The sequence below is a fragment of the Oryzias latipes genome, chromosome 1 (assembly GCF_002234675.1).
Source record: "Oryzias latipes chromosome 1, ASM223467v1".
Taxonomy (NCBI): domain Eukaryota; kingdom Metazoa; phylum Chordata; class Actinopteri; order Beloniformes; family Adrianichthyidae; genus Oryzias; species Oryzias latipes.
In genome coordinates this window covers 11,241,864-11,268,903 of record NC_019859.2, presented here as the reverse complement: position 1 = coordinate 11,268,903, position 27,040 = coordinate 11,241,864, and the positions used below count along the sequence as shown (strand labels likewise).

The window sequence follows — 27,040 nt, the reverse complement described above, 5'->3', positions numbered from 1 at the left end:
CTGTCTAAGCATTTTCCCGAAGAAATTAAGACAGATCTATTTTTTGTTGTTTTTTTTTTTCTGTGTTCATGTCATAAAATTACACCAGTCGCAGATTTGAGTTGTTCCAGACTGAAGACAAAAAAAGATGCAGAGAGGAGGCCAGTGTAGTGTCGCTGGACGCAGCCCGGCAGAAGCAGTTATAGGACAGTGTTGAACATGCGAGGAGATCATGAGGAACACACGTGAACATGTCAAATCAAAACAAAACAAATAAACTGAAGACATCCCTCAATACCACCCCCAAGGAAAAATAAACTACCATAGATACCTAGAAAAAGATCACTTCTGAGGAAAAAAAAAAAAAAGTTAAATAAAAAAAATGGGTGACTTGACCATTTGAGTCACGTCTCTTTTCCCTGATGGATGTAAAAAATCTCCAGGCAACTGAGGCGGCGACGCCCTCTGTTACTCACTCTGTACCAGTCCCATCAAACGTATCAGCAGCACAAAGCAAAGTCAACATCATCCCTTACATCACTTCCTCCCATCTCTGACAGCAAAGCTGTGTGGGTTCCGCTCTTCGGATGGAAGAAGATCCCGAGCACCGGCTCAGTCGAAACGCAAGCGCCTCACTGTAGAGCCACTGCTAATTCAGTGTGTTTGTTTCTCATTAATGCTGCCGTCATTTCGTTTTTTTTCCTCTTTGTAACCCTGCTGCTCTCATGTGCTTTTGGCAGTTGTACGGAGGCCCGGCAGGGCCACAAAGTCATTCTGGAAGCGTGAATTTGGCGTCCTCTGTCGTTTCCTCTCTCCCTGTGTGGTGAAGAAGGCATCTTGAAAGCGCATGCTTGAGGCTGTTGACTAAACAGAGGCAAAAGAAAACACACAAGAGTTACATCAAGAAACAGACTCATAAAAGACGTTTAGGCATCAAAGTTACAGGTTTGTCTTGACCAGTAAGTCTAATACTTACAAGTCTGCGCTTCACCTTTTTAGGGAGGTCTTCATCTAAAGTATAGACGTCCTCTCTTTTGGCCAGCACCTGAGATCCATCCTCAAACTCCACCTGAAGTTAAAACCCAACATTCAGAGCTTCTTAGAGATCCACTCCAAGGAAAAAGGTGCTTTTAAACATGTTTTTGGGGAGTTTTTCTCTTGATGGAGGACATTTACAAAGAGTATTTCTTTATTCAAATCATTGTGAATCAGGAGCAGACAAAAAGCTGCAGTTTGAGAAAAGTATCTGTGACGGAAAATAAATCTCAGCAACGGGGAGGGGAAGAGGAGGCGGTGTTGCTCTTCATCAACAACTCAGAGGTGAATTCCTAATGATCTACTGTCCTAGAAAACGATAAAAGTTTTTGAAATTTTTGCCTAAAAACGACAATCATAGAACACTTAAAATAGGTCATAAGATGATCAGAGTGGGACTTCGGCAGAAGTTTAAAAACTACACTAGTACATTTGAGGGAAAATTGTTACTCAGTCAAGCTACCGCTGTAGATCTTAGTTTGTCCTCCAAAGAGTAGTTTTGCTGAATCACACTTTTACTTTAATATCCATATATGTTAAACAATATGTTGCAATGCTTGTAAAGCAAAAGCGATGAGGAGTGAAACCATCATTTAAAACATTTTTAAAAATATACATTATATATAAACTGGAAAATTGCACTTATTGGATTTTTAAACTTAAAAAAAAAAATCCCACGTAATTTCTGAATCTTAGACATCAACATCTATCATATCAGGGGGATAAAACAATACTGTGCATCAAAAAAATTTGTGGAAGATTTTTTGTTCTGAAAAAATGTTTGGGGTCAATTCAATTTTTTATTTCAATAGCTGAGAAAAAAACTAAATTGATAAGTTATTTTTTTACTTCAGTGTTAGACATGTTCAGAACTACTAAAGAAGTTTTGACTCATTTTTTACTTTTACCAAACTACTATTATTTTGAAATCAAGCAACTCTAACAATCTGGAAAACTCTACCTGCCTCAGTCAGCATCAAGCCATGTGACATTTTGGGTTAATGATATCAATATTGCACAATTAGATATGATTTTTAGTCTTGTGTCTGTTGTTAAAATAAGTTTATTAAGATAAAAAGTGTTATTTTCTTCTTTTAAAAAGAAGGGAGAAAAGTAGGTTTTGTGCTGCGAAAATGTAGTTCCTAGAGTGACGCCTGGAACTGTGACATAACTAAACATATCCTGACAATGGACATTCCTTGTTCAGTCTTAAAAAAACAAAAAAAAACAGGCCCATGTGCATCTGAGTGTCTGCTTCATAGATGCATTTGTGCATAACTAATGGTTGACGCCCTGCTCAACTAAATAAAGCTTTAAGTGCAAGCCCCAGGACTCTTAGTTAATGAATAATAGAATGAGTTTGAATAATGCAGATTGTCACCTCCTTCATACCCCCCCCCTCCCTCATGGTCTTAGACATTCCATCTTTTCTCTTGACACATCCTCCCTTGCTGTCTCTGAACTCTTATTTTTTTTTGTCCTCTCATCGCTTTCAATGTTCCTTCCAGTCACAGCGACTTAAACGGCTTCCTGAATACCCTAAGTAGCCTTTTTTTTTTTTTTCCCCACTTGTGGCCACCTTACCGGATGTAGACCGCGGGGACCCAGACTACGTCAGAGGACTCACAATAACCGTTCTAAAAGAATCCGACAACTTCACTTCTGTGTCGATGCTCCTCCTAAGCAAAACTGGGTCATTCGCGTACCTGCTGCTTCCACGTGGTCGCACACAAATGCTTCTAATGTGTTTCCCTATGCTAGGTCATGCACGCATGTCACTGTAGAACCATGAAGAAAAAAAAAAAAGGTTTATTCCGTTCAGGTGCTTTTACCTGGAACATGTGAGAGACGTTGGATCCCAGATATTTAGCACCGTAAAAAAGTCCGTCAGGCCATTTTACTTGAACAGCTTCACCCACTTCTGGAGGACCCCGATTTACACAGTCTCTACTCTGAAAACACAAAAAAGGACAGTTTTAGAACCACAAAAAAAGAACATTTAAAATATAAAGTAAATTTGGAGATGACAAACGTGTTTTTTTAAGGTTTTAGAACGAGTATTTGTACCTAAAAGTTTCTTAAGGATTGAACTTGTTTCTAACTTGCCGGTTACAGCAAAACTTCTAGAAAACGGCTTTTCAAATCCCTTTTGGAACCTTTCATTCTGTGTGGTTAGACATGGTTCAAACAAACTTTTTAGCAAGTGAAGTATTCCTGTGAGTAGCCTCCTACTTCTGATCTTTTCTTCCCCCAGTCTTGTTGGATTCATATTTGTTGGATTCATATCCATCTATATGACTGATGGGTTCCAAAATTTCAGGTAAAATGTTGCTTCCGGTTATTAACATTTAAACGTCTTTCCTAAAGTACTGCAAGTCATGTATGATTAAAACAGAAAAAGAAAAAGAGATTTGATCATGCTTTCTTTCTTTTTAAAGCTGCTTTAAAACAGACTAAAAAACATCCGTTTTTTTTTTTTTACAACTTCTGAACTTTGCACTTTAAATGCAACTTTTTTTTACACTTTTTCACTAACTTTAAAGGCCTAAATAGTTTTAAAAATATAGATATCCGTAAAGCATGCACATCCCCACCTCACAATCTGTATAAACACGGCTGTTTTTTTGAATATCTGTGCACCTCTTTAGGTATCTGGCCTTCGACTCTTATGTAAAGTCCCAACATTAATGAGAAATCTGCATTAGACTAACAACAGCCCTAACTTTAACTACACATTATAGATGTTTTTGATGAGACGTTTGGGTGCTTTTAAAGAAAAATCTAACTTTTTTAAGACCGACCAGCAAATGCGATATTTTCCCTAAATCTAGAGGCTTTAATATTTGATACGACCTTGTTCAAATGTGATGGGATTCAATGAAAGGGCGTCTAATTAAGCATAACCTCACCACAATGTCCTCGGGGTAGGTGTCATTGGAGAAGGAGCCGTCATCAAACATGACCTCGTAGAAGGTCTGGGAACTGATCTGGGTAACTTTGGAGCTGTAGTAACGCAGGTTCTTGTGCTTGGAGATCACAGTCTGGCCCAGAGAGATGGGAGCTTGGTTGGCGCGCTGTTTCTAGTTCAGACGAAGAGGAGCAATTAGAGCAGCACAGAAGAACAGAATGTACAGACTGAATTCCTTTGTGACATCTGTAAGCGGCAGGCGGAAGCTCGTTCGTTACAGTGACGAATGTTGATGGGAAATTCAACTTTTATTTGTAGAAAAGTGCATTTAAAAAGCTTCAACATGAACCAAAATGAATATACCTAGCTCCTTTCATCCAACAAAGTCACAAAATATGAAGTAACAGTGCGTTTGGTGCCCCAAAATGACACTCACTCAGTCCAGTTGTCCTATACAGTCAATGATACTGATCATCAGTTCACACAAGCAGCTGCTCCGGTCCAACTTACAGCTGAGGAAATCCGCGACTGGTGTCTGTGGCAGGTGACTGACACCACATAAGGCCAGTCATCCGGCTCCATGACCACGCCCGCAGCGTGGGCACAGGTCACGTGAAAGGAGGTGGGACACCGGCCGCACGAACACTGGATACAAGCCTGCCGCTTCCCCGTGCAGCGATTCCGGCAGTAGATGCACTTCTGCAAACACGTTTTTTAAAAAACACAATGCATCAAACCTAAAACTGTTGTTGTTAGGAAAACGACTTCTTTGTGTTTCAGCGTGGTTGTGTTTGTAAAGCAGCAATCCCAGCCTGGCTGGATAAAAAAAAATACAAACTCAATGATGCCTGAATCTCATCATCTAAAGGGCAAATGTTCAGCTGGGAGTGAAACAAAAGCGCAACATGAAACGAACACTCAGCAAGACGCCCTCCGCCGCTCAGTGGTGTCACAAACCTCCACTGTCATCCAAACCATCGCGTCTCCAACGTAATTACATCTGCGACGTCTTCTGAATGTGCTTTGATTGAAGACCGTTGTAAAAACAAAATTACTTGGAAGAAATGGAGAGCGCAGTTGTGATAGTCACCCTCAAATAATTGCAAAAGTTCAATAAAAGAAAGGAAAACACCACAAGTTTGCGGTTTTCACTGTGAAGTAGTGCTGCCATGTCTGCTGAGAGATTTTTTCCCCCCTTGTGATGAGGTTTGAACAACACATGACTACAAAAGAAAAGTCTTGCAACACACAAGCATCCCCAAAAACATGAAAAATTTTCTTGGAAACCTAGTAGGTTTGGTTTCAGTTACACAAACCCAATAATGACTTCAAAAAGTGAGTGAAACAGTGACGAACACGCGACTCACTGCTATATACTGTAGTGCTCCTTTCACCAATGCTAAAAACTTTCTTTAGGTTATCTTTGTCCATCAAAATGGGGGAAATTGTAACACCTTGTATCCCGTTTTAGATTTGCTAACATTGAACGACCTGATTCAGACTTTCATAGTCAAGTTTAAGAACTGAATCTGGATCAAAGTGTGGCGAGCAGAGGAGTATTTACACCCATTCAGCCCACATCATTGACTTCTCAACATGTATTAGTATATTTTTAGTGCAATTAAGCCGGAACAGTTTTATTTTTAGCATCTTATTCTTTTTTATTTCATGTATCCCTTCATTTACTTCTTTATTGGCAGCTTCACCTTTTTTAATGCGGTCATAACTGCTATGCTGATGCAAATTTGCACAGGCAGAATGTTCTAAAACGTCACTGTTGTTTTAGCTTCCCCATTTTGTCGTGCATTTTATGGTGATTTATTTTAGCATGTTAGTCTAATTTGCAGGAGAAGTCAATCTGGTGTCTTTCTTGTTTTTTTTTGTTTGTTTTTTAACCGTACTTGTAAAAATGTTAAAGTCCCACCTAAAACCCTTCCCTGCGTCTTTTTTTTTAGTTATGATTACGCTGTTTTGGCCAAAGTCAAGCAACAGTACTTCATTACAATTCACCTATGAGTCGTGGGAGGGACCATTGGTGCAGAGCAACCCCACCCCCCTTTCCCCTCTCCGTTGTGAAACAAAGCAGAGCAGGCAATTTGTGGCCCCCTTTGTGATATTTTCTACGTCACAAATAGATGGTCAGAGGAGCATTTTTTTTTTGATCTGCTCTTAATTCACCACGATTTGAATTCAGAAATACACAAAATTCCACTTTAATTTCCTCTATAGATGTTTTCCCTTATCATGAGAAAAAAGTCACTAGGGTATTTAAGGTTTATTTATTCATTTCATCTTAAAAATGGAAAAAGAAGAGTTGGGGATATTAAACTGAAGAAGTAAGAATAGCCAAATAATTACCCGATCATCCTAAAGCATTTTCCTCCTCATTAAACAATTTGTCCTTGGAGGCAAGGACCCTGAAACAAACCCATTTGTTTCTTTGAAACAGCGATTTTTGATGAACTGGTTCTAATCTCTACAGTAACTTCCTAAGTCTTATTTCAGGCATGATGGAGCCCTCTGCATGCAGACATTTTCCACTTTATTCCTTTGGAAAAGCAATGCAAGTGCTTCAGCTCAAAGTAAGTCATTATAATCCAAACTTTTTTTTTTTTTAAAGTTACATTATGAAAGGCTCCGTGTGCTCGCCGCCCTATTTCCCAAGTGAAGTGTTTAAGTTGATGGTTGTCTTGATGACTAACCTGCCCTAGATTTCTTAAATGGTTTTCCAGAGCTAACTTCCTTGTGGACAGCAGCGTCCTTCAAAAAAAACTGACACAGCTGTCTTTGTTCACCTATTCGGGTCAAAATGGGAAGATGGGAACGGTGACAAACTCGACCATCAGCCAAACCTTTGTTGAAATCGGTGTTTACAGCGATAGAATAAAAAAATAAAAAAACACAATGCACTTGAAAGCATGGAGCACATTTGTCGGCAAACTTTGATGCTCTGAATGTGTGTGAGCCAAAAACGTCTTTCCTCCAGCTGGTGCCTTCCTCTGAGTGTCTCTGGGTTCCTGTGTTGAGTCATGCGTTAAGAACATTCCAACAGTAAATTATGAATACGTGTGTGTGTGTGTTTGTACGCGCCTGTGTGCGTGAGTTAACCCAGCCCCTGCTGGTGAATTATGAATGTGCTGGGCAGCTTTAGGAGCAATGGGTCCAACTTTAAACACGTGGCTCAAGAAGTAAATATAAATAAAAGGTAAACCAACAACTGAAGAGCAAATCAATTTAAGAAAAGGAGAGAAAGTGTGCTTATCCTTTTTTTTTTTTTTTTTACAAAAAGTCTATTGTGTAACTTTGTTTTTCTTTTTAATTAAATCATTCTTAAAACACAAAGCATATAAAAAGCCAGCTGCTACTTCAAGGACAGCAAAGAATATAGTTAATTAGAAATGTGGCGCATGTGAACCTTAGTCACAACTGTTTTTTTGGGTAAATACAGGCCGTCTGCCGGCAATAAGTAGGCAGACCTGCGCGGGGCTCGCAGGTGTGCGCTCCTTGCATGCAGTCTGACTGTTAGAATTTGGGAAGCTATGCAATCAGAGCGTAGCTTGTGTGGGTATCCTATGGGCACTTCATCTGGATGAAGATCATCTGCTGGACTATTTACACATGTAGTTGTAAAGTTAGATAAGTTAATTCTTCTCTAAGAGTTCTGGTAAATCGTCCTCCCCCAGGACGTCTGTCCGTCCTGGGGGAGGATCCCTCCTTCATGCGGACAACCCTGAGGTTTCTTCTCTTTTTCCGGAATTCTTTTTTTTTTTAGGAGTTTTTCCTTACCGCAAAGGAGGGTCTAATGGCAGGGACGCCCAGTTTAGTTTAGAATTTTCTATTGAATTCTACGTGTTAATGATCCTTATGATTTTTATGTTTACTTTTTCAATTACCAGTATGAAGGCCATTGAGACGACTGTTGTTGTGATTTTGGGCTATACGAATAAAATAAAATTGAATAGAATTCTATCACCTCAACAACCTGTGCGCCTGGTCAGTAAAGGGGCCGTTCTTGCACCTTACTAACAACTACTTTCTAGCTCCTAATGACTTACTAGAGAGCGTGGCGTAGGGGGAACCGTGCAATAGCATTACTTGAATGTCATAAGTGCGCACAACTTCCATTTTCCCTAAAAATACTTCACGATGCACTTATGACATGCACAAAAATGGCGCATTTCATTTTTAGGCACACCTGCGCTCTCCTTAAGATGCGACTGCTCCTCTCTATGACCCTCCACAGGTCAACCCCTCCATATTAGTACATAAGACTAAGGGCCTTGACAAATAACCACACAAAACTAGAGAGGAGTGTCCCATCAAGAAGCAGTTCGGGCCCAAACATTCGAAGGCTTGAATAGTATCTATATCTTTCTAGCTTAAAGTTAATTCCGTTCATATTTTGGCTGACGGATATGAAAACGAGGCTGTGGTTTGTGCTTTTAAATCCAAATGAGCATAATTTCAGTGTGTTGTGAGAGGCTGTAAACCATTTCCTCGTAAATGCCATGTGGGTAAAGTCACTAGTCCCACTTAGTGTCTGTAAAGTAATACATTTTGCAACATACAGACTAAAATATAAAAGTTTAAATTATTTTAAGGAGACTAAGAAGAAAGTCTAAAACATGTGGGAGCTTTTGAAAAGCCCCATCGCACCTCCGTGGTTCAGTTTGAGTCCGATTTAGTCAGAGCCCCAACTATGTCGGCAAAATTTCAGCTCTTAAACGTGCACGCATTGTATAAAACAATAACTACACACAAACGCACACATCAAAGCTGTCACACGGATCTAATATGGAAATAAGCAACGCACACAAACCCCGCCCCCATCTCCCAACCAATAGCGGGTAATTATCTAGCTTTGATTGCGGGCATGTTCGTCTCACACAGTTAATTAGGGCTTTGAAGACCTCATTAAAGAGACGAGGCCAGCCCCGAAGGCGTGTGCGTGTTTGCTCACCAGCTTGTAGCGCTGCACGGGGATCCTGCTGGTGTCAATGGGACTCTTCTGGACTTCATCGGTGAACCTCGCCTCTGGCAGTGCTACCGCACACATCACATGGGCCCATCTACACACAAACACACATTGAACAGTCGAACACATTGGGATAATTAAGATAAAAAGACAATTAAGCAGAACCCTGGAGAAGAAGGATAAATATGCAGAGATAATCTTTGAGCGGAAGCATATCTCACTTGTCGTTTTGGGTTTTCTTCAGAGCCCCCCCTCTGAGGTTACACAGACAGCACTCCTGAGAGCAGAGACAGATATTAGTGGGTCACCAACAGTCACATGGGTTGCAAACACTTCCTAAACAGATGCATCATGTTTGTGAGTTAGCCTTTTCTGACATTTGTGGTGTCCAGTGTTCCCCCGCTTCTTCAATATTATTTCAATATTTGCAGTTTCACGCATTTGCTGATTTGAATTCCTTCCTCAACTTTGAAGCTTAAACGAGAGGGAAAAGTGTGAAAATGGTAATAGTGTAACAGTGCATAGCGTGTAGTGAGGGCTTTTACAGCCTTAAAACCTATTGCGGCTTAGTTGTAGAACTTAACTCTTGCGATGAACAAGGGACTAAGAGACTTCTGTAATGCAGTTCACCTTTCACTGCCTCTTTTTGGAATTTTGCTTTTTTTTTTTTTTTACAGTGCATTGTTGTCTGCGTCCTGATTGGCTGGCAGCACCCTCAATCAATCTCCTCCATGTTGTGTTAATCTTGATAAATCAGGTCTTTGTTTTCATTCTATTCTACTGAACATATTGAGAGTTTAAACAAGAGACAAAAATGTAAAAAAATACTAATACCCGTCTGACAAAAGTGTATAAAGTGTGTAGTGACGAGTTTTAGTCTTAAAAAATCTATAATAATTGTAAAAAGAAAAAAAAAGCTGATTTCACCTACAGTTGGTTAGTTTTTAAAACGTAATGCGAAATACAAAAAATGAGGAACTACGGTATAAAAAGTGGGGCAATGTTGTAGACATTGTGAAAAAAATACCGCTTAGTTTTCTAGTTTTCTCAAGACAAAATCTGTAAAAACAACTAAAACCGACAGAAAATGTTGTGTATTTCCAAAGTTTTGTCACTAAAGGTTCTGTGAAGGAAGTCTTGTCCCAACAAACTCATATTTATTCTTCTAGTTTTTGTTGTGGTTTTTTAAAACAGCCTACGAGATCAGAAGGCGTGAGAAAAAACACTTGCAGGGTAAAATTGTGTCTTACAGCTGTGAAGCTTCCCTGCGCGCAGCGATCACACAACCACTGTTCATGAATGCCATCTGCCATGACACCGTAGCAGCCTGAAGGAAGCAGAGAAGGAGGTTAGTCAGAAGGAACAATATTTTTCTCAAATACGAGTGGTGATGTGAGGTGTGGGGGGTGTTAAACTCAAGGCCAGATCCATAGAATTAAAGGGAAAAAAAACAGACTTGACAGGAAATGGTAAATCTCTTATGAGCTCCAAAGTGCCACATCAACATTATTTCCACAGATTCTTGACTTCTATTGAAGTGGTATTGTTCCATGTAGACATGCAGAGAACTGCAGACGGAGTGGAAACTGAGATGGCGCTGGTCTGCTTGAACGAGTGTGGATGCAGGAGGGGGGGGGGGTCTGTTTGTGCGGCGATGAGAATGAAAGGCAAACAAAACCAGGAGGAAGCGTTCAAGCTGGGTAGTTTAAGGTGGGTTTTTGGTAAGTAAAACAAATGTTTTATACTAAATATTAATCCTGCCAACCCTCAAACTGACAAACAGAGATAAATTTGGGTTTTAGCTAAACAAACACGAGTCGCCTAAATCTGGGTTAAAATCCAGGAAATGGAAGCAGAAATAAACAACCAATGCGATTTTTTTTTTTTTTTACTTTTGAGTCTGCATATCTCCACACTGTGCTTCGACTATCCATCAACAAACCAAAACTAAAATCTCAGCCCACCTCTGTTTCCTTTCTTAGGCTCAAATGACAGCAGTGGAGAAAAAGCTACATCTACTTCTTGCATCTTTAAACGACACGTGTTGGCTTTTTTCAGCGGTGTCGGGTGACATCCACCATTCCTCCTACACCAACTCAAACAAAGTAAACACAAATGTAGTACAGCTGCTGGGCACACACTCACGCACACACACACACACACACCAGTCCAGCAGAGTGAAAGATGTGGTGGGACATACTTTCAGATGAGTGATGGATACAGAAAAGAAGGGGAAAAAAAACAATGACATTCAAAGCATACTGGGATAACGATGCCCCTTTTAAGGTAAAGGATTTCAGGAGGGGGGGGCTGGTTATTGGAACGAAGGATCGGGATGAGACGGACACAAAAGCAACGTGCGCACGTGTGAGTCTGACTTCTGATCAGACAGACAATTCGCTCTTGTTCGGCTGACGAGGGAAATTAAATACCGTAATTTCCGGACTACAAGCCGCTACTTTTTTCCTGCGCTTACAGCCCTGCGGCTTTTTCAGTGACGCGGCTAATTTATGGATTTAATTGGCGGCCTAATTTAGGGATTTAATTGGCGGCCGCCATGTACGTATTTTCGAACTCAGTGAATAGTTTGTATTCTCTATCTAACACCAAGCACGAGGCATTTTTATTCAACACACCTCTTAGCAGCCAAACAGCATGAACTTGACTTCAGGTCTTAGACACTTCAGTCATGGTTCAACAAAACGAAACACGCATGCCCGGCCGCATCCCAGAATCCTTTGGGGCCATTAGACCCAACGTGCACGTGATCGCCGCTACAATATGATGAAGCTTTCAAGTTAAAAGCAATCGTTAAAAGCAGCGTAAAAAAGTCCACCGTCACCAACGGGTTTGGAAAAGCCGGTTTGCTGCGTGACGGAGAGAACAGCGCATGGAGTGAATGTACACTCCATTTACGGTTTCTAAGGAAACCGTAAAAGCGGAATTTTGCTTTGAAAAACTCACAGCCTCCGTGTGAGCTGGAGACATCTTCTCCTGCTGATTGAGCTGCGGGGCCGATGGCAGTCTGAAGGCTCCCACACGTAACATCGCATCCGCCCCTCATACACAAAACGTACAGTTTTAAGTCCGATTGCTCTGCACAGAAACGATTTGCTCCATCCACCGGCGCAACGGGGACGAAGTGCTCCTCCTTGAAGTCGCCCTGGCCAGAGGTGTCGGAGTAGATAGGAAGGGGAGACAAGGAGCGCGCAGGGCGGGAGCGGAGCGCAGAGGCGTCCGCGGAGTGCAGAGGCTTCTGAATTCTGACGCACGCGCCGCACTGAGGCGCGCGTATCGCGCTGAGGCGCGCGCTTTTCAGTCGCCGCTGCTGTATTTTACCGTTGTGTTTTCTAACCAGTCCTGTTACTCCCATAACGCTGCTGCGACACAAGCGGAAGGAGAGCTTTTCCCGTTCACCCCTCCATGCACTGCTGCTCATTCTTAAACACGTACAACAGAATGGCGAGCCGGGCGTTGGCCCCGCCTTTAGCCCCTAAGACTCATGGGAAATGTGGAATCGCGGATGTAAATTTCCTCAATATAACTGAGGGATGTAATGTTGATTATATGGTTACTGTTTGTAATTTTATGTTAGATACCTAGATTGTCAATAAGTAAAAAAAAAAAATGAAATAAATACACCATAACTGAGGGACTTGTGAACAGAATAGAGGTCCATGCTGTTTGTCAGATGTCGATACACTCAAATACGTGACCCAGAGGCAAAATTGGCACCACCCACAATGTGCTAATGAATTGCACTCACTCTGGGATGCTGGGCGTGATCTGTCAGGATGACAAAATCGGCTATCACATGCGCGTCTTGTACTCTGACGCGGCTTGTATATTTATAAAAGCAGTCAAACACGTGAATATGGGTGGGTGCGGCTTGTAATCGGGTGCGCTTTGTAGTCCGGAATTTACGGTACTTGAAACCGCTGGGGTAGGGGAGGGGGCAGAGACATAAACCTGCTGACCCTACAATTATGACATCAGAAGGACGAGCACAATGTTTGAGAATAGATGGCTTTGTCTTCCCTGGTGGTAAACAAACCCCTTCAAGTTTAGCATCAGTAAACACCTGCATCTATCATGGAAGACATCCTTCATCTTTCATTCATTCACTATGTGTGTCTTTGTACGCACTGGCGTGAACTTGCAGGCAGCAGCTCTGGCAGTAGAGTAGAGGAGAGGTGCCGTCCTCCTGGAGTAACGGGTTTGTCGGGGTTGGGGGAGAGTTTTGCTCCCGGAAGGAAAAGCAGATCTCTGGGACCAGAGGTTTGGTCCTCCTCATCTCTCCTGGTGGGAGTTCTGGGCTCTCTGCTGCAGAAACAGATCTGGGGCTGTCCTCAGCTGAAGCGGATTGACAATCCTTAGCCTTGTCCTCAGCCTGCAGATGTTTGAAGGCAAAACAAAAGTGGCAAAAAAGCAAAAGGGAAACTTCTGAGTAACATCTTTTAGTCAGATATGACCTCTAGTGTCTAAGTAAGAAACCCAAACTTCCTGTTTTTTCCTGCTTCAGATTAATCAATCCCTGTACATCAATATATTGATGTAATTTTAGTTAGGAAAATCACAATTTTTAGCAATATTTTAATTGTTTTTGATTTGTATTTTTGATCTCTCCATTGTCAAAATGTTAAAAAAGGCAAAACTTTAAAGCTCCACTCTGTTCATCTTTTGATCTATAGTAAAAGCGTTTCAAGTGGTCTTCTAATCATGATTTTGACATTTATGGCAAAACCCAAAAAAGCTATGCAGTTTTCTAAGACATAGTTTCTGCGGAATGACAGGAGTTCCTTAGAAATTCACCTCTGAGTTGTAGACGGGACTGTAAGGCTGTCCCCACCATCCCTTTGTATACACTTTCTACGGCCACCTTCCATCCCCTCGCAACTCCAACTAAACATAAATTGGTGCTACAAAAATGGCGAGCAATATTGGACCTCTCCAGTGGTACAGTTGGAGCCAGATGTCGGCTCAGACAACATTCATGCATCGAGTGGATGCATCAGAATGGAGCGGAGCAGCCAGCTTGTGGCCAGCCTTAGGCATTTTCTACATTGCAAATAAGCTCATTTTTCAACGACATTCTTTCTTCCGATTCACAACAACTTTACTTAATAAATATTGCGAAATGTAATTATAAGCATAATTTCTTAATTCATCAGAAAACTGCCACAAGAACATGTTAAAAAAACAACACAATTTTCATCTGAGTGGGTCTTAAGTTAAAGCTGTGTGAAGTTTTAGGAAAATGTGTTAGTTTAATAGAGCAGGAGCGTTCCCACAGCCACTCGCTAGTCTGTTCATGTTCTTCTTTACAGGATTTACTGGTAGATGCTACAGCCTTCAATGTCACATCAGTCAGAAAGCTGATGAAGATACCGCTAAAATGAATGGTGTGCTCTCCATCTGACTTTGAACTGTGAATAAACTGGAACACCTGAAACAGTTTGATAAGATGACAGTTAGTACGTGCTTCAGTGGGGAACTTGTGGCATTAAAACGCTTTAGGAAAACACTTTTGTTGTGTTTTTCTGGCTTCTCTTCTTTTTGCTGGCATCTTCCATCGGTTGCTAAGTCAAAGCTGTGCAGGAGCTACAGCTGATTTGCAGGATGCACACCACTGAGTGTATAAAAGAACTGGACTGAGTGAGTGTGACATCATCCGTAGAAATTGACTCACATCCGGATCCAACAAAATCAAGTCAATTCAGACATTTGTTTGCTACGATACAGATGCCACCACATTGGAGCCAAACGCCATTAGCAAGCAGTGATTGGTTTAACTCAGGATTTTCACTCTTGCCAGTCATTAGTGAGCTTGTTGGGTGTCCACACCCCTACCTGTCTATCAAACGCAAATTATAACTCGAAACCTTGCACTACAAATAACAATATCATGAAAAAAAGATAGGATTAGCAAGAACATGTTAATAAAATACAGCAGAGCAAGAGTGGTTATTCTGACCAATAGAAGTAAGTAATGGCTGTTTATTTCTCTGTAGACATCTATGGCATTTTGGCGTCTTGGAGCCAGCAGGTACTTCCCGTTTGGAACGTGAGAGGGGAGGAAACACTCCGTCCAGTTCTCATTTACAGTTCATACACAAGTTTTTGTCTAACCAAACTTGGGGAACAGATTCCACCTCCAGCTGGGTTAAAATTAAGACTTAGTTCTGAATTTGATCCTGGAAAATGAAAGATTTACCTGTTTTTGTGCCTTTAAAATCCTGTCTTACACAAAAAAAAAACTTCAAAACTGAGTCTTTTAGGCATATAAAAGTGTGAAATGAAAAACAGATTTGCATTGATCTTTGTACCTGATAATAGGGCATAAAGAGTGTGCAGACAGCGCAGTACGGCTGCATGCTGGCGGCATGAGCATTGTATTCTTTCTCTGCTGCAAAGCAAGGTTTTCGGTTTTGCCAAAGGTGAACAAGAGGCTTTGCCCACGGCTCCAGTTCCTGCTCCTCTTCCTCTGCCAAGCTTGCTTCAGAGGGCTCTGAGTAAAAAAAAAATAATAATAATTCCAAATTAAAATTCAATTTATTTATCATTTCAAAACATACTATTATTTTAAAATGACAAGACGTGTAACCTCTGAAAAAAATGCTGAAAGAATTTATGTTAAAACTGTTGATCCCTTCTTCAAAAATAATAATAACAATAATAATAATAATAATGGATTGGATTTATCTGCGCTTTTCAAGACACTCAAAGCGCTTACAGTGTGTCCATTATTCATTCACTCCTCATTCATACTTGGTGACGGTAAGCTACGGTTGTAGCCACAGCTGCCCTGGGGCAGACTGACAGAGGCGTGGCTGCCATTTCGCGCCTACGGCCCCTCTGACCATCACCGGGAGCATTCATGCTCATTCACACACCAGTGGAGCCACACTGGAGGCAAGGAGGGTGAAGTGTCTTGCCCAAGGACACAACAACACTTGGCTGGTGGGAGCGGGGATCGAACCGCCAACCCTTCGGTCATTGGACGACCTGCTCAACCACCTGAGCCACTGTCGCCCTAAATCCGCGGCTAGAACAAAAATACCGTGTTATTTCATTTCCCTCTGACTGTTAGTGACCCCAAATAATTACTATGGGACTTTTGTTTTCTTTTTTTGAATCTGGATTTAAATTGCAGCATCAAAAGACAGAAATCTCTCAAACAAAGCATATTCTTTTAGACAGAGTGGAGATTCCTGCTATACTTATTTTTTAATTGAGCTCAGAAAAAGACAGCGTCGTGTCATATTTCACATATATTTTTCAAAGGCAGAAAAAAAAAAACATGTTCTTTGCCATTTCGACACCACAATTAACTTAACAACCGCCTGTCTCTTTATAAAACCGCCCTAAAAATTAAGCTGTCATCATCACAGAACAGGCTTTTTATGGTTTCATTTATATTTTTTAATTGCAAAGTCATTCGTCTTCTTTTTTTCTCTTTTATAAATCACGGAGGGAACAAATGTGTTTGTGGGTGCATCTAATTTTTCCTTTGCTGAGGCGGACCCTCCCTCAGACATCGTTAAAACAAGGATTATCCATCACAAAGTCACTATGCTAAAGTCTGAGAATTAATTCGGCTTGGTTTATGTTCGTTTAGCCATCAGAGGTCTCACATGATGTAAAGCTGGGAGGTGCTTGAACATGGAAAAGTGAAAATGTACCAGAAAACATTTACTTGACTCAATTGGTTTCATTTTTAGTTTACAGCTTCAAGGCATTTTAACATGCTATTTGCCTTGTTAAAATACCCCATCATGAACCAAGACAATGCTACAGAGCCTGGAAATCCAATCAATGTGAAAGAAAAGTTTGGCAGCTGTGTTTTGGTTGACCACAACAAGTCAAAGTTTTATGGTTTCCGGCCTGGTTCCACTCTATCGCAGCTCTCTTAGCACTCTTGCGCAACAAACCACCACAGGAAACGTCTCGCTGAAATGACTGAAGTCTGTTTTAAAGCTAATTTCCCAATGAGCTGTGAGCGAGTGTGCAAATGCGCCCACCCTCGTCGCTGGTGGTCTGTTGCTTGACGGCAGTGGGCACAGCTCTGGCGGTGGGTTTCCTGAGTGGGTGGCGCCAGCTCTTAGTGGTCTTCTTTGTGAGGGCGGGGTACTGCTAAGGACAAAAGAAAAGAAAAAAAAACAGACAGGAGGTCACTGGAAGCTGGTAAAGGAGCGTATGATGAGCCTTTCTTTTGCGAAAAAGCATATCTAAAGTTAGACGAGTAAACAAAAATCAGGGGAACAAACCTCGCCAGGCTGCAGGCCTGAGTCGTCACATTCACTTGAGTCCTCCTCTTCCTCAGACGAGCTGCTACTGCTCTCCTTTCCGCTGCTTAGCTGCTCCTCTTCATCAGATGTTCCCTCCTCCATGTCGGAGGCTGTGTCCTGCTCTGCTGCAGTGCCCAGTGACACCAGCATCTCAGAGTACATCCTCTCGTCCACCTCCCTTTGTCCCCCAAGTTCCCGTCCTTTGGACAAAGATTCTGCCCTGTTCGCCTCTCCTCTTTGAGGCTGGTCCTCCTCACAGAGCCCCAGGGGCTCAATAGCACCAATAGATAGGAGAGAAGTGGGCTCCAGTTGGGCCCAGGTGAAAGCAACACCACCATCTTCCTGGTTTTTGGACCGACAGAGGTCTTGTCCCGGGACTTCCAGGTCTGTGACCTGCTTACATAGAGGTTCGCTCCACATGGTGTATGTTAGTGGGTCGTGGGAAAAATTCGAAGGGAGCTCTGGGTTCAGACCCTGGATGAGAGCTGAAGGCTCCTGGGAGCTAAAGTTTTTCCAGATGCCACTGGAGAAGGTTTTAGCCTCCATGTAGGAAGAAGGAGAGTCAGAGGAGGGGTGTGTAGTGAACTGGCTGAGATGCGATAGTGTGTGGTTGGCATTATGGGTAGGTAATGGAGGGACAGGAGCTGAGAACTTCTGGTTCGTGTCACTCGAGACGCTGCCGCCCATTTGAACTGCGTCTTTGGAGTCATCTTGATTCTTTTCTTCCGAGTTGGGATGTGGTTCTCTTGGACTTGCAGTTCTTTGAGCCAGTTGGCTGTGGACTGCACCCCCATGTCCAGCGGGACACTTTTCCATCTCCACCGGATGGTTTGCTGGAGTGACGGGGGAAATTATTAGCGTTTCATGGACACCGGCAGATGTTTTTTCCTGCAAACCACTAGCACTCCAATGAGCCGTGTTTCCTCTGTGTCCTGCCTCTCCGTGGTTGGCACGTTTTCCTGCTTCTGCCGACAGCTTTGCATCGGCTCCTTCACGTTGGTTTTCGGCGTGACAATGGACGGGCAGCTCGGTCAGAGTCTCCCTCTGTAGCACAGGTGCCACCTGGTTGCTAGACGCGCTTGGCTTTGGGAAAGCCAAGCCCTCGTCTGTGGCGGGGGTGAGGGAGGGCATTTCTTGGGTTAAGACCGGGGGCAAAGGGCAGATTCCAGCCTTGTCCTCTGGCTCCGGCGTGAGTCGAGGCATATCCACTGCGGCCTGCTGGAGCACGGGAGGGAACAGGTTTTCCTCGACCGATCTTTTCCCAGCCCTGCAGTTGTGTTGCAAAGGAGCAAGAGAGGCATTTGATGTGCAACTACCCCCCTCTGCTGGCTCACTCTTAAGATTATAAAGTGCTTCTGTGGTGGAGTGTTGTTTAATGCATGTGGGGTCAACACGGGTGTGTATTTTCTCTGCTTTAACAGTGTTATTGTGATCCTGGATGTCCGTGTTGCTGTCAGCATTCAAAGACTGGCTTAAAGAGGAGGAACCATTTATCTGGGATTGAAGGGGGAACGAGTCCGTTATGGTTTCAGTAGAAATATTCGTGTGGCAAGGTAAACTGATGTTGTTGGCTTCTAGGGGAGGAATTCTGACAGAGTCCAAGCAATTTTGCGACACAGAGGACAAACTCCTCTTTTCTTTGGCTCCGGGCTGCATTTGAATGACCTTAGGGTTTGATATTTGACTTTCGGGGATCGGGCTTGTTGACCTTGACAGGGACTGGGGAACGCCGGGAATCTCTGTCGGGGATCTTTTTTCCTCGTCATTTATCGGCGAAGCAGGCGAGTCAGAGTTCTGTGCGTCGCTCTTAAAGGAAAAGCCCAAACCTTTACTCTCAACTCGATTTACTTTGACAACGCACATCTGTCTGCAAGCACCTGTCAAAAATATATATATACACTAATAAATAAAATGGAAAGCTGACTTGTTGCACAGCAAGTTATAATCACTTCTTACCAGAGAGCTGCACAGAGTTTATATTCTGGCTTTGGTTGGACTCAGATACTTTCTTCTTGCATGCTGCCCCAGTAACTGATTTTCGTACTTTGGGCCCAGACGGACCACCAGAACCTTTTTTTTTGCTTCCCTTTAGTGCTAAGCCCTCATCGAGTCCAACTGGCTCTTCCGAGGTCCTGAGGCGCTTGGAGTGCATGCGCGAGTGGCTGCTGCTGTAAGGAGGGAGGTGAAACAAAGAAGACTGAGACTCAAAATGACCAAAAACATAAAACAGCTTTTCTTTTATGAAGACGTGGCTTTTTTTTCTCTAATATTTATAGCTCCAAACCCTAGAAGTCACCAGTTTTTAATAAGATGACAATCAAAATTAGTGCCCAAGGTTAACAGAATAATTAGAGTCACCGTCGTAAAATATTAAAATAAATCATATTTATCCATTTAGTAGTACAAGATATATTTCAAATCGGATCAAAATTTCCACTAAATGAAAAAATGAGTCTACATACGACTTTGATAATAGGATTTGAAAAGGGAATGGAAGAATTTTTTGTTGATGCAGAGACCACCAAATGTTTCGAATTGAGACATTTTCAAAACTCCTTTGTAATTTCTTTCTATTTATCAAAATCCCAAAGCCCAGTGAGATGGTGTGTTTCTGTGTGTCTATAGTTATAACTGTAAAGATGTTGTGCTACTTGGAAACAGTACCCCTTGCTGGAAGACTTGGCCTTCCGGCGCCGGTGCAGCCAGCTCTGCAGTTCTGGTGTTGTACCCGGAGTGGCCAGGGTGTGGTCAATGACGGCAGAATCCTTCCCCAACATCCATGCTGCGTACCGGTCGGGCTGAAAGCGCTTTACGAAGGGCTCCATGGATATTTTGACCATGTCCTTGCTACATGTACACTAAAAAAGAAAAAGAATAAAAAGAGAGTATTGTGATGTGTCGTCTTTAAAAAAGATCCTATGTTATGCTTCTGTTTACGGCAGCACTTTGATAGCTTTTCATTCTAATCATACATAAATAGACTCTGTAGGAGGGATAACCTGAGATTACCTGGGTGGCCACTTTGCCGTAGTCAATCCAGCGCACGGTGGCAAAGTTCGTGGATTCTGCACAGTTGAAGCCATGATTGAATCCAGCATGGTACCCATACGGGAAGGTGATCATAAACTCCCCAGCTTCCTGAGTAATCTGACATTTAATAACGGGAAGGAAGGGAAATAAGTTTTTAGAGTGATGCAACATGAAATGGCGCTCGTTTGGGGGCAGAAAACATGGAAATAAAAATATTTTGGTGTAAATTTCTTCAAGTCAGTGCTTATTTCAGTCAGTGGACAAAGTAGTAAAAAAGTGAAGAAGAATTTTGTTTTTCTTTTTTTCTTCATGGGAATGACAGGTTACCTTATCAAAGGGAATTCCATACTTCTTCAGGATGGACGGGGAGATTAGAGTCATCTTGTGACGGAGAAAAGCCTCACATCCTTTGAAGCTGTTTGGGAAGAAACCTGTCAAACAAGAAGACACCATCAAAGAGAGTTCACCAGTCCTAATATCTATCTATAGAAGAAGCTTTTCAGCACTTGATAGCACCAATGCTTTTTAACGTTATTTAAAATAAATTGTCCTTCATCTTGAGTATCCAAACGTTATACCAACTGTAAGTTCATATTTAAACATTTCTCTTAGAAAAAATAACAGTATAATAGATACACAAATGAATTAATTTCTTGTGGGAAACTTTTATAGTCAAGAAGTCTCACTGCGCATACTTCTGTAGAATGTTATTTAATCATTGAATTATTTCCAATACAATGACACTGCACATGTTGTGTCACCTGTAGCCAGACGCTCCAGTCTCTTCCCGTGTTCAGGAGGGATGGCATACCTTATATAAGCAGAGATGAGAAAAGGAAACTGTTATTTTATTAATACGTCGCTATGGCAGCTTTAGTGCCGCACAGAGAATTTCAAGGCTGCCATCAAGTGGTGGATTTGTGTGCTATGTCCTATATTCTTGAGCGTCTTCACAGAATCCGCTCGCTGTGCGTTCACAGGAGAGGGGTGGCCCCTCCAAAAGAGGGAGAGTAAAAAAGAAGGATGAATGCCGCACAGAAATCCCCGTCTATTTTATGAATTATATCATTCGACTAGTAGTTTAGTAGCAGAGGAGCCTGGACACTGAAGGTTTGAGCTGAAAATCCTGGAGAGAACAAGCAGTTCTGCAGTCTGGAATACAAGAGCCCTCGTAGGATGTCCCTGACAAGTACGTTTATGTAAAATCTTTTATTTTATTTTCTAGTTTAGCCATAAAATAATTACCAAAAGAAGAAGTTAGAAATGTTTTAATAGGTTAAAGGTAACCGGGGAACTATTTCAGATGCACCAACAAACTGAGGAAACCTTCAGGAATAATTCAAATGTCAAGTTTTGCAATAATCCAGCCTGGATGGGAAGAAATTGTGGATTTTTTTAGATATCTGTTCAACATGACAAACCAATTCAATTGATTGAATCCTTTTCACTGCTATCCATTACAGCAGAGTAACTAATTTGATGCACAAACGTCCTCATGTGTCTGTAATTTCATAAAAACAATCGGTGATTGCTGATTACCGTCGTGTTATAAGCCAGTGAAATATTTAACCCACTTCATTCCACCTTTTTTCTGTGCTGCACTGCTGATGCAACCTGGATTTAACATTTTTCCAAAAGTTCTCAGCAACAAAACTGGGGAGCGTGACAGAAGAAATCCCTGAAGGTTTGAGTCGACATTTTATTTGACTCGCTCCAACCGCCCTCAGGTCCGCGGCGTTTCTGTCATCGTGTCACCTGTCAGCTTAACACGGCAATGGGGGGACTCGGTGAGACAGGGACACAACCCTCAGGTGGAGGTGCAACAGAGAGGGAATGTGGGACGGAGAGGAGGCGCCGTTTTTTTTTTTTTTTTTTAAAGCTGCTTCCCTGGAGAGATGAGTTGTCAAAAAAGCAACAGAATGGGAGCACACGCGAGTGTGTGCAGAAGATGATAAGAATATGTATGTGGAGGACCTTGGCACATAAGGCTGCTCCTTGTAAGTGTGCATGTGTGTCACTGTCTGGCTGTGACACTGATCCCTGTGGGGGTTGCAGGGTTCACCGCTCTAATGAGCAGAGGTTTCTCCACAGTGAGAAAAAAAAGGGGGAAAAAAAAGCCAGACCCCCTTTTTTTCCTCACTACTCTGCATTTTTCACCCATTCTGTAATCGTCACCTACGGTGACCAACCTCCTTTAAGATCCTATTATTAGACTGAGTCTATACAGCGAATGAATCTGACTTGCCTTTGAATAATGAAGTTTAAAATATGATGGAAGATTTGTCATCTGGTAAATACATATATGTAGTATTCAAGTCTGAAATCCTAAATTTAAATTAAAAAATATAAAACTTTTTAACCACTTAAATCCCACTCCAATCAGAGTCCCACTTGTGAGTTGTGGGCAGGACCGTATTGTTACTGAGAGCTTTCTGTTTACAGTCTTTCCTGCTTACTTCCAGCCCCTCACACCCCCAACCTAACATTACAGGTACTACAAAAATGGGGAGCAATACCGGACTATCCAGCCGTACATTTTCAAGCCAGATACCAGCTCAGACGAGGAAAACCAAGACGTACACGGATCTATTTGTCTGCAAAGGGATGCATCAGAATGGAGCAGAGCAGGGACCTTGTGTCCCCGCCCAGCGTATTTTCTACGTCACAAATACACTAGCATTTCTACTTGGATTTGTTTTTTACTCAAAAGGAAAAAAACAGAAAATAATGGTTTAAGGATGATGACAAATATTATTTTAGTAGGATTTTAAAAAATTGTCATTTTCCATCTTTTCACTGGATCGTCAGCCAGCCGAGCTGGTAAGAGTTCAGACAGGTAACCAATTACAAATAACAAACAAGTTTGTCATTGGGTTAACTTGGTTTCTCCAAATAACTCTGGATATTTTGCACATAATGAATGAACTCACATTCTGCATTCAAAGAGCCCCTCCTTACACACATTCACACTCACCAGGACTTGGGCTCTCCAAAATGAAGGTAGTTGATGCTGTACAGGTCCATATCTTCAGTGTGCCAGGAGAAGGTGGTCTTCCACATGCCAAAGTATAGATACGGAGTGTTGACCCCCTGTATGGAAACCCCGCAGTCCTCTTCGATGACGTCTAGGATGGAGTTCAGGTGGCCAATGTTCCACTCCTCCACATCCTGGGAAACCATGAGTTTGATCAGCTGTATTTTTAAGAGCAATCGTCGTACCTCATTGGGATGACACTCATTTTGTTCTGTTGTTTCAGCAGAATTCCAAACTTTTTCGGAACAAAAGTGAACATCGAATGACCATAAAAGCAGAATTAATGTAACAGCAGCTACCAATAACGAAGGTTTTACTTTTTGAAAACTTTGCTTGTGTTCCTGAAACAGACATCTTTAAACTATTTTAAAACTATTTTGTTCAAGTTTGTGCGAGTTACCAAAATAACTATGGTGCCTATGTGTTTCATAAATTAGTCTAAAATCCCTGAAAACTTTTGTGCAAGTTTAAAACTAAAACTTTTGAGCTGTTATCCAACCTTTTTTATGACCATTTTTCCAAATTACATTTAATGTCCTGGTCCAAACAAAGGAAATGATCTTGAATAGGACTTCCATTATCCACATATGCAGCGAAGCAGTAAAGTTTAGGGGAAAAACGAAAGATTTGGGAGGAACCCGGTCAGACCATCGACAGCCGGATCAGAAACGAAAAGTATGGAAAACCTCTGGAAAATAAGGTGGACTAAAGTGCCTCAAGAAAAGGCCTCAGTTTGGAGGTCTGGAAGTTTTAACAATTATGCCTCCATCCCCTCTAATAATGTGGTGATCTACTGATTATTCTCATTTTATTGCTTGCAATAAAGATTCACTACACCTTTTAATGCTCTACTTGTATTTAATGTTTGGGAAAACTTAATTTAGAAAATCTTTTGTGCATTTCTGTGATCAAAACAAAAAAAAAAGCAAAAACAAACAAACGCGGATGGAGATGCTGGAAATCCTCTACCTCATCATAAAGACTCCCACTGACATCAGCACCATATATGGGCGACACAAACGTGAGGTTCTTCCAGTATTTCCTCTCAAGGTCTTCGTAGTTCAGGTAGCGAGGTGTGCAGTACCTGCGAGCGGGCACAAAGATGGATGCTCATTGGTCGGTAAGACAAACAGGTGACATCTTAAAACTCAAACAGCACCCCATACAAAAATACATAGATTTAAAAAAAATGTTTTTAAAGCAGATTTTAAAATATTACAGCTGGCGATGTTCATTCACACATTTGTGTGAATTTAACTGTCTTCAAAAAATAAAGAAAAAGGTAAAAACTCACAAACAAATGTGTGACTGTGTGTCAACATTTTAAACAAATATTTTCAACAGAAAAAAAAAGTTCTTGAAGGACAGACGTTTTTATTTCTAAGGAGCCCTCCCTCCTGTTTCCTGTAAGTTATGATGTTAAAATATCCGTCAACTCTCCCTCAAGCAGTCCTAGAAAGCTCAAAGACACTCACATGTCACTGTTAGCCAACCGTCTGAACTCCTGCACGCTCAGAGGCTTTTTCTGGATGTTGTATTGAGTGAAAAGCCCCGACTGGCCGGCCACCATCTGCTGGATGGGAGCGTCGATCATCAAGTTGTCAATATCGTCATACGTACGCCGAGGTTTCCACCCTTTAGGAGGAATGACCTGAAAGACCAAAGGCAAAGACTGCATTTTCAGACAATAAATCCAAACATATTCAAACTTTGATTGTTAAACAGTTGTTTTTATATCATTTTTATGAGTTCAGCTTGTCTTTTTTACTTTTTGTAGTGAAGCAAGAATGAATCCAAAGTGATGCAATAATGTGCAGATTGACTGAAGAAAAAAAAAGGCTCAAATCTGAAGGAAAAAAAGGCTCAAATCTGTGCTAACCTTAGCCAAGCCGGCCCGATGTGCACCCTGGGACTCCATATAGACCAGGTACTTGTTAAAGTCTTCAAATTCTTCCATCGTGGGCCTGAAGGTCATAATCTTGCAGGTGGGGTTTGCAGGGCTGGATACCCCTGCTCCCGCCATCCTGCCACCTCACCTGCTACAACCTGAAAAATAATACAAATGAAAAAATATACATAAAAGAAAATACAAAATCCACTTCATTGTTTTTGCTGCATTAATTTTGGTTCAAAACTAGGTTTACATGTCGACACTGTGTTGTTTAAGTTTTGCGCTTGCTATACATGATATGCTGAACAATAAAAGTATTCCAGATGTTGAAAGTATAAATTTAACTAGAAAGAAACATGAATTACATCATATTTGACATTAAAATTCAGATACTCTTGTTGTCCACATGTGAATTAATAATTGAAGTAACAGATTTTCTTCTAATTTGAAGACTTAGCATTTTTATGTCAAATATTTTTCCAAAATTCCTACTTTTTTTTGCGCTAAGAGGGTGTGGGCCTCTTCCAGAGTACAAAATAACATTTTTTAATCTAATATTTGGCAGTGTATTTTAAGAATTGACCGCTAGATGGCGGCAGCGGGTGTAATGTTTTGATGGTGTGAGCCCCACTGGTACATTTCTAAGTTTTTAGCTTTTGTCCCATCCACCCACCCATCCCACTCCTAACACTGAATTTACTGTAACAACACACAAAGGAAAACACACGACCTCCGCGGTTTTAATGGATTTTTTTCTCAACCATGTTTCTTTACTGCAAACCACATGACCCGACAATGCAAAACACACGTATTTACTAGGTAGTAGTTACATAGTGAAACTAGTTCAGGAGAAAGAAAGAAAGTGATTAAAGTTGATTTTTTAAGGAGGGGGGGGGGGGTTACAGTTAATTTGCATAAACCGGATAACATGTATTTAAAGAGTTGGCATCTAAATAGCTCTAAAATAAAATAAACTTAAGAAGAAAAAAAAATTTCGGCTGAAATGCAGTTTGACTTCTATTTAGTCGCTGGTGGTTTGTGGCTCTGCTGATCTTTGTTGTCTGCCAACGCAACTAGCTAGCTAGCTTACGTTATGTTATGATGCCAAGCAATGGCTGAACAAACAGCGCACCTTGCTGGCTCAGCTAACTCGCTAACACATTATAGCAGTCGTTTGAGTTCCTTTTTCATTTTCTAAAAATGGGAAATGACGGGGGTCGATTCAGTATACGGAGTAGATAGCTGCCAGAGCGAGTAAAGTGCAACAAACTGTTATGCTAACCTAGCTAAAGCGTTAGCTGATATGTTACTTACACGAGTGGGATTTAAATGCCTCCTAAGGTGGCTGCACGCAGGCCCCGGAGCTACTTCGTGTGAGACTTCATATTCTCCAGAATGATAAAACTAAGAATGTATGCGCTGATTTTAAAATAATAATAAATATTAGCTTGCAATTTCAGAAAGAAAAAAAAACGATAAATTGCAAATCGAGCAGCCCGAGACGGGAACGATCGCGACCCAACTTGTGTTTTGGGGTTATGCTAACGCTAAGCCGTCCAGAGCTGCACAAAATCAGCACTGGAGTCACGAAATTTGCTCGCTGCTGCTCAAATACTAACACCACCCGCGACTAGCATGCACTAAAACCTTGAACAGAGCCTCTCCCCGCACCGGAATGAAAGCGCTGTACCTCAAATTAACAGACTTGTGGATCGTTCTGTGGTTTGTCTCCTTCCTTGTTCGTCCAGCTGATTCACATGACAGCTGCTGCCGCTGCCCCGTGCATCGAGGAACGGCTACGTTTCCGAGCTCCAACAGCCTGCAGCGCTCATGGCCGAAGGACAAGGAGAGGCGTCAGCCTCATCCAGGCACTGTGAGATCTGCTAACTGGGACGCAAGC

General features: G+C 41.8%; 1 protein-coding gene across 2 annotated transcripts; it reads right to left on the bottom strand.

Annotated features, from left to right (window-relative positions):
• LOC101165696 (lysine-specific demethylase 4C) lies at positions 1-27,040 on the bottom strand. 2 transcript variants are annotated; one of them, XM_023956014.1, is made up of 22 exons: positions 26,831-27,040; positions 25,129-25,295; positions 24,725-24,900; positions 24,219-24,333; positions 23,190-23,383; positions 20,977-21,026; positions 20,543-20,646; positions 20,195-20,332; positions 19,850-20,043; positions 19,142-19,353; positions 17,165-19,062; positions 16,919-17,030; positions 15,224-15,405; positions 13,044-13,287; positions 10,148-10,224; positions 9,119-9,174; positions 8,883-8,991; positions 4,433-4,621; positions 3,924-4,094; positions 2,847-2,966; positions 956-1,048; positions 1-843 (listed from the first exon to the last, which is right to left on the bottom strand). In XM_023956014.1, exons 2-22 carry the CDS (start codon positions 25,270-25,272, stop codon positions 703-705), a joined length of 4,719 nt encoding a protein of 1,572 aa, XP_023811782.1. In that variant the 5' UTR covers positions 25,273-25,295; positions 26,831-27,040; the 3' UTR covers positions 1-702. The 2 variants fall into 2 exon arrangements, with proteins under 2 accessions (XP_023811782.1, XP_023811783.1); XM_023956015.1 differs by having other exon boundaries at positions 971-1,048.

Bases quoted from the DNA above. Each gene is read 5' to 3' on its own strand.
- LOC101165696 (XM_023956014.1), bottom strand. From the start codon at position 25,272: ATGGCGGGAGCAGGGGTATCCAGCCCTGCAAACCCCACCTGCAAGATT. The intron at 24,334-24,724 runs GTGAGTGTCTTT...GCCCGCTCGCAG, and splicing joins CGGTTGGCTAACAGTGACAT to GTACTGCACACCTCGCTACC. The intron at 17,031-17,164 runs GTTTGTTCCCCT...TTTTGTCCTTAG, and splicing joins CAGGCCTGCAGCCTGGCGAG to CAGTACCCCGCCCTCACAAA.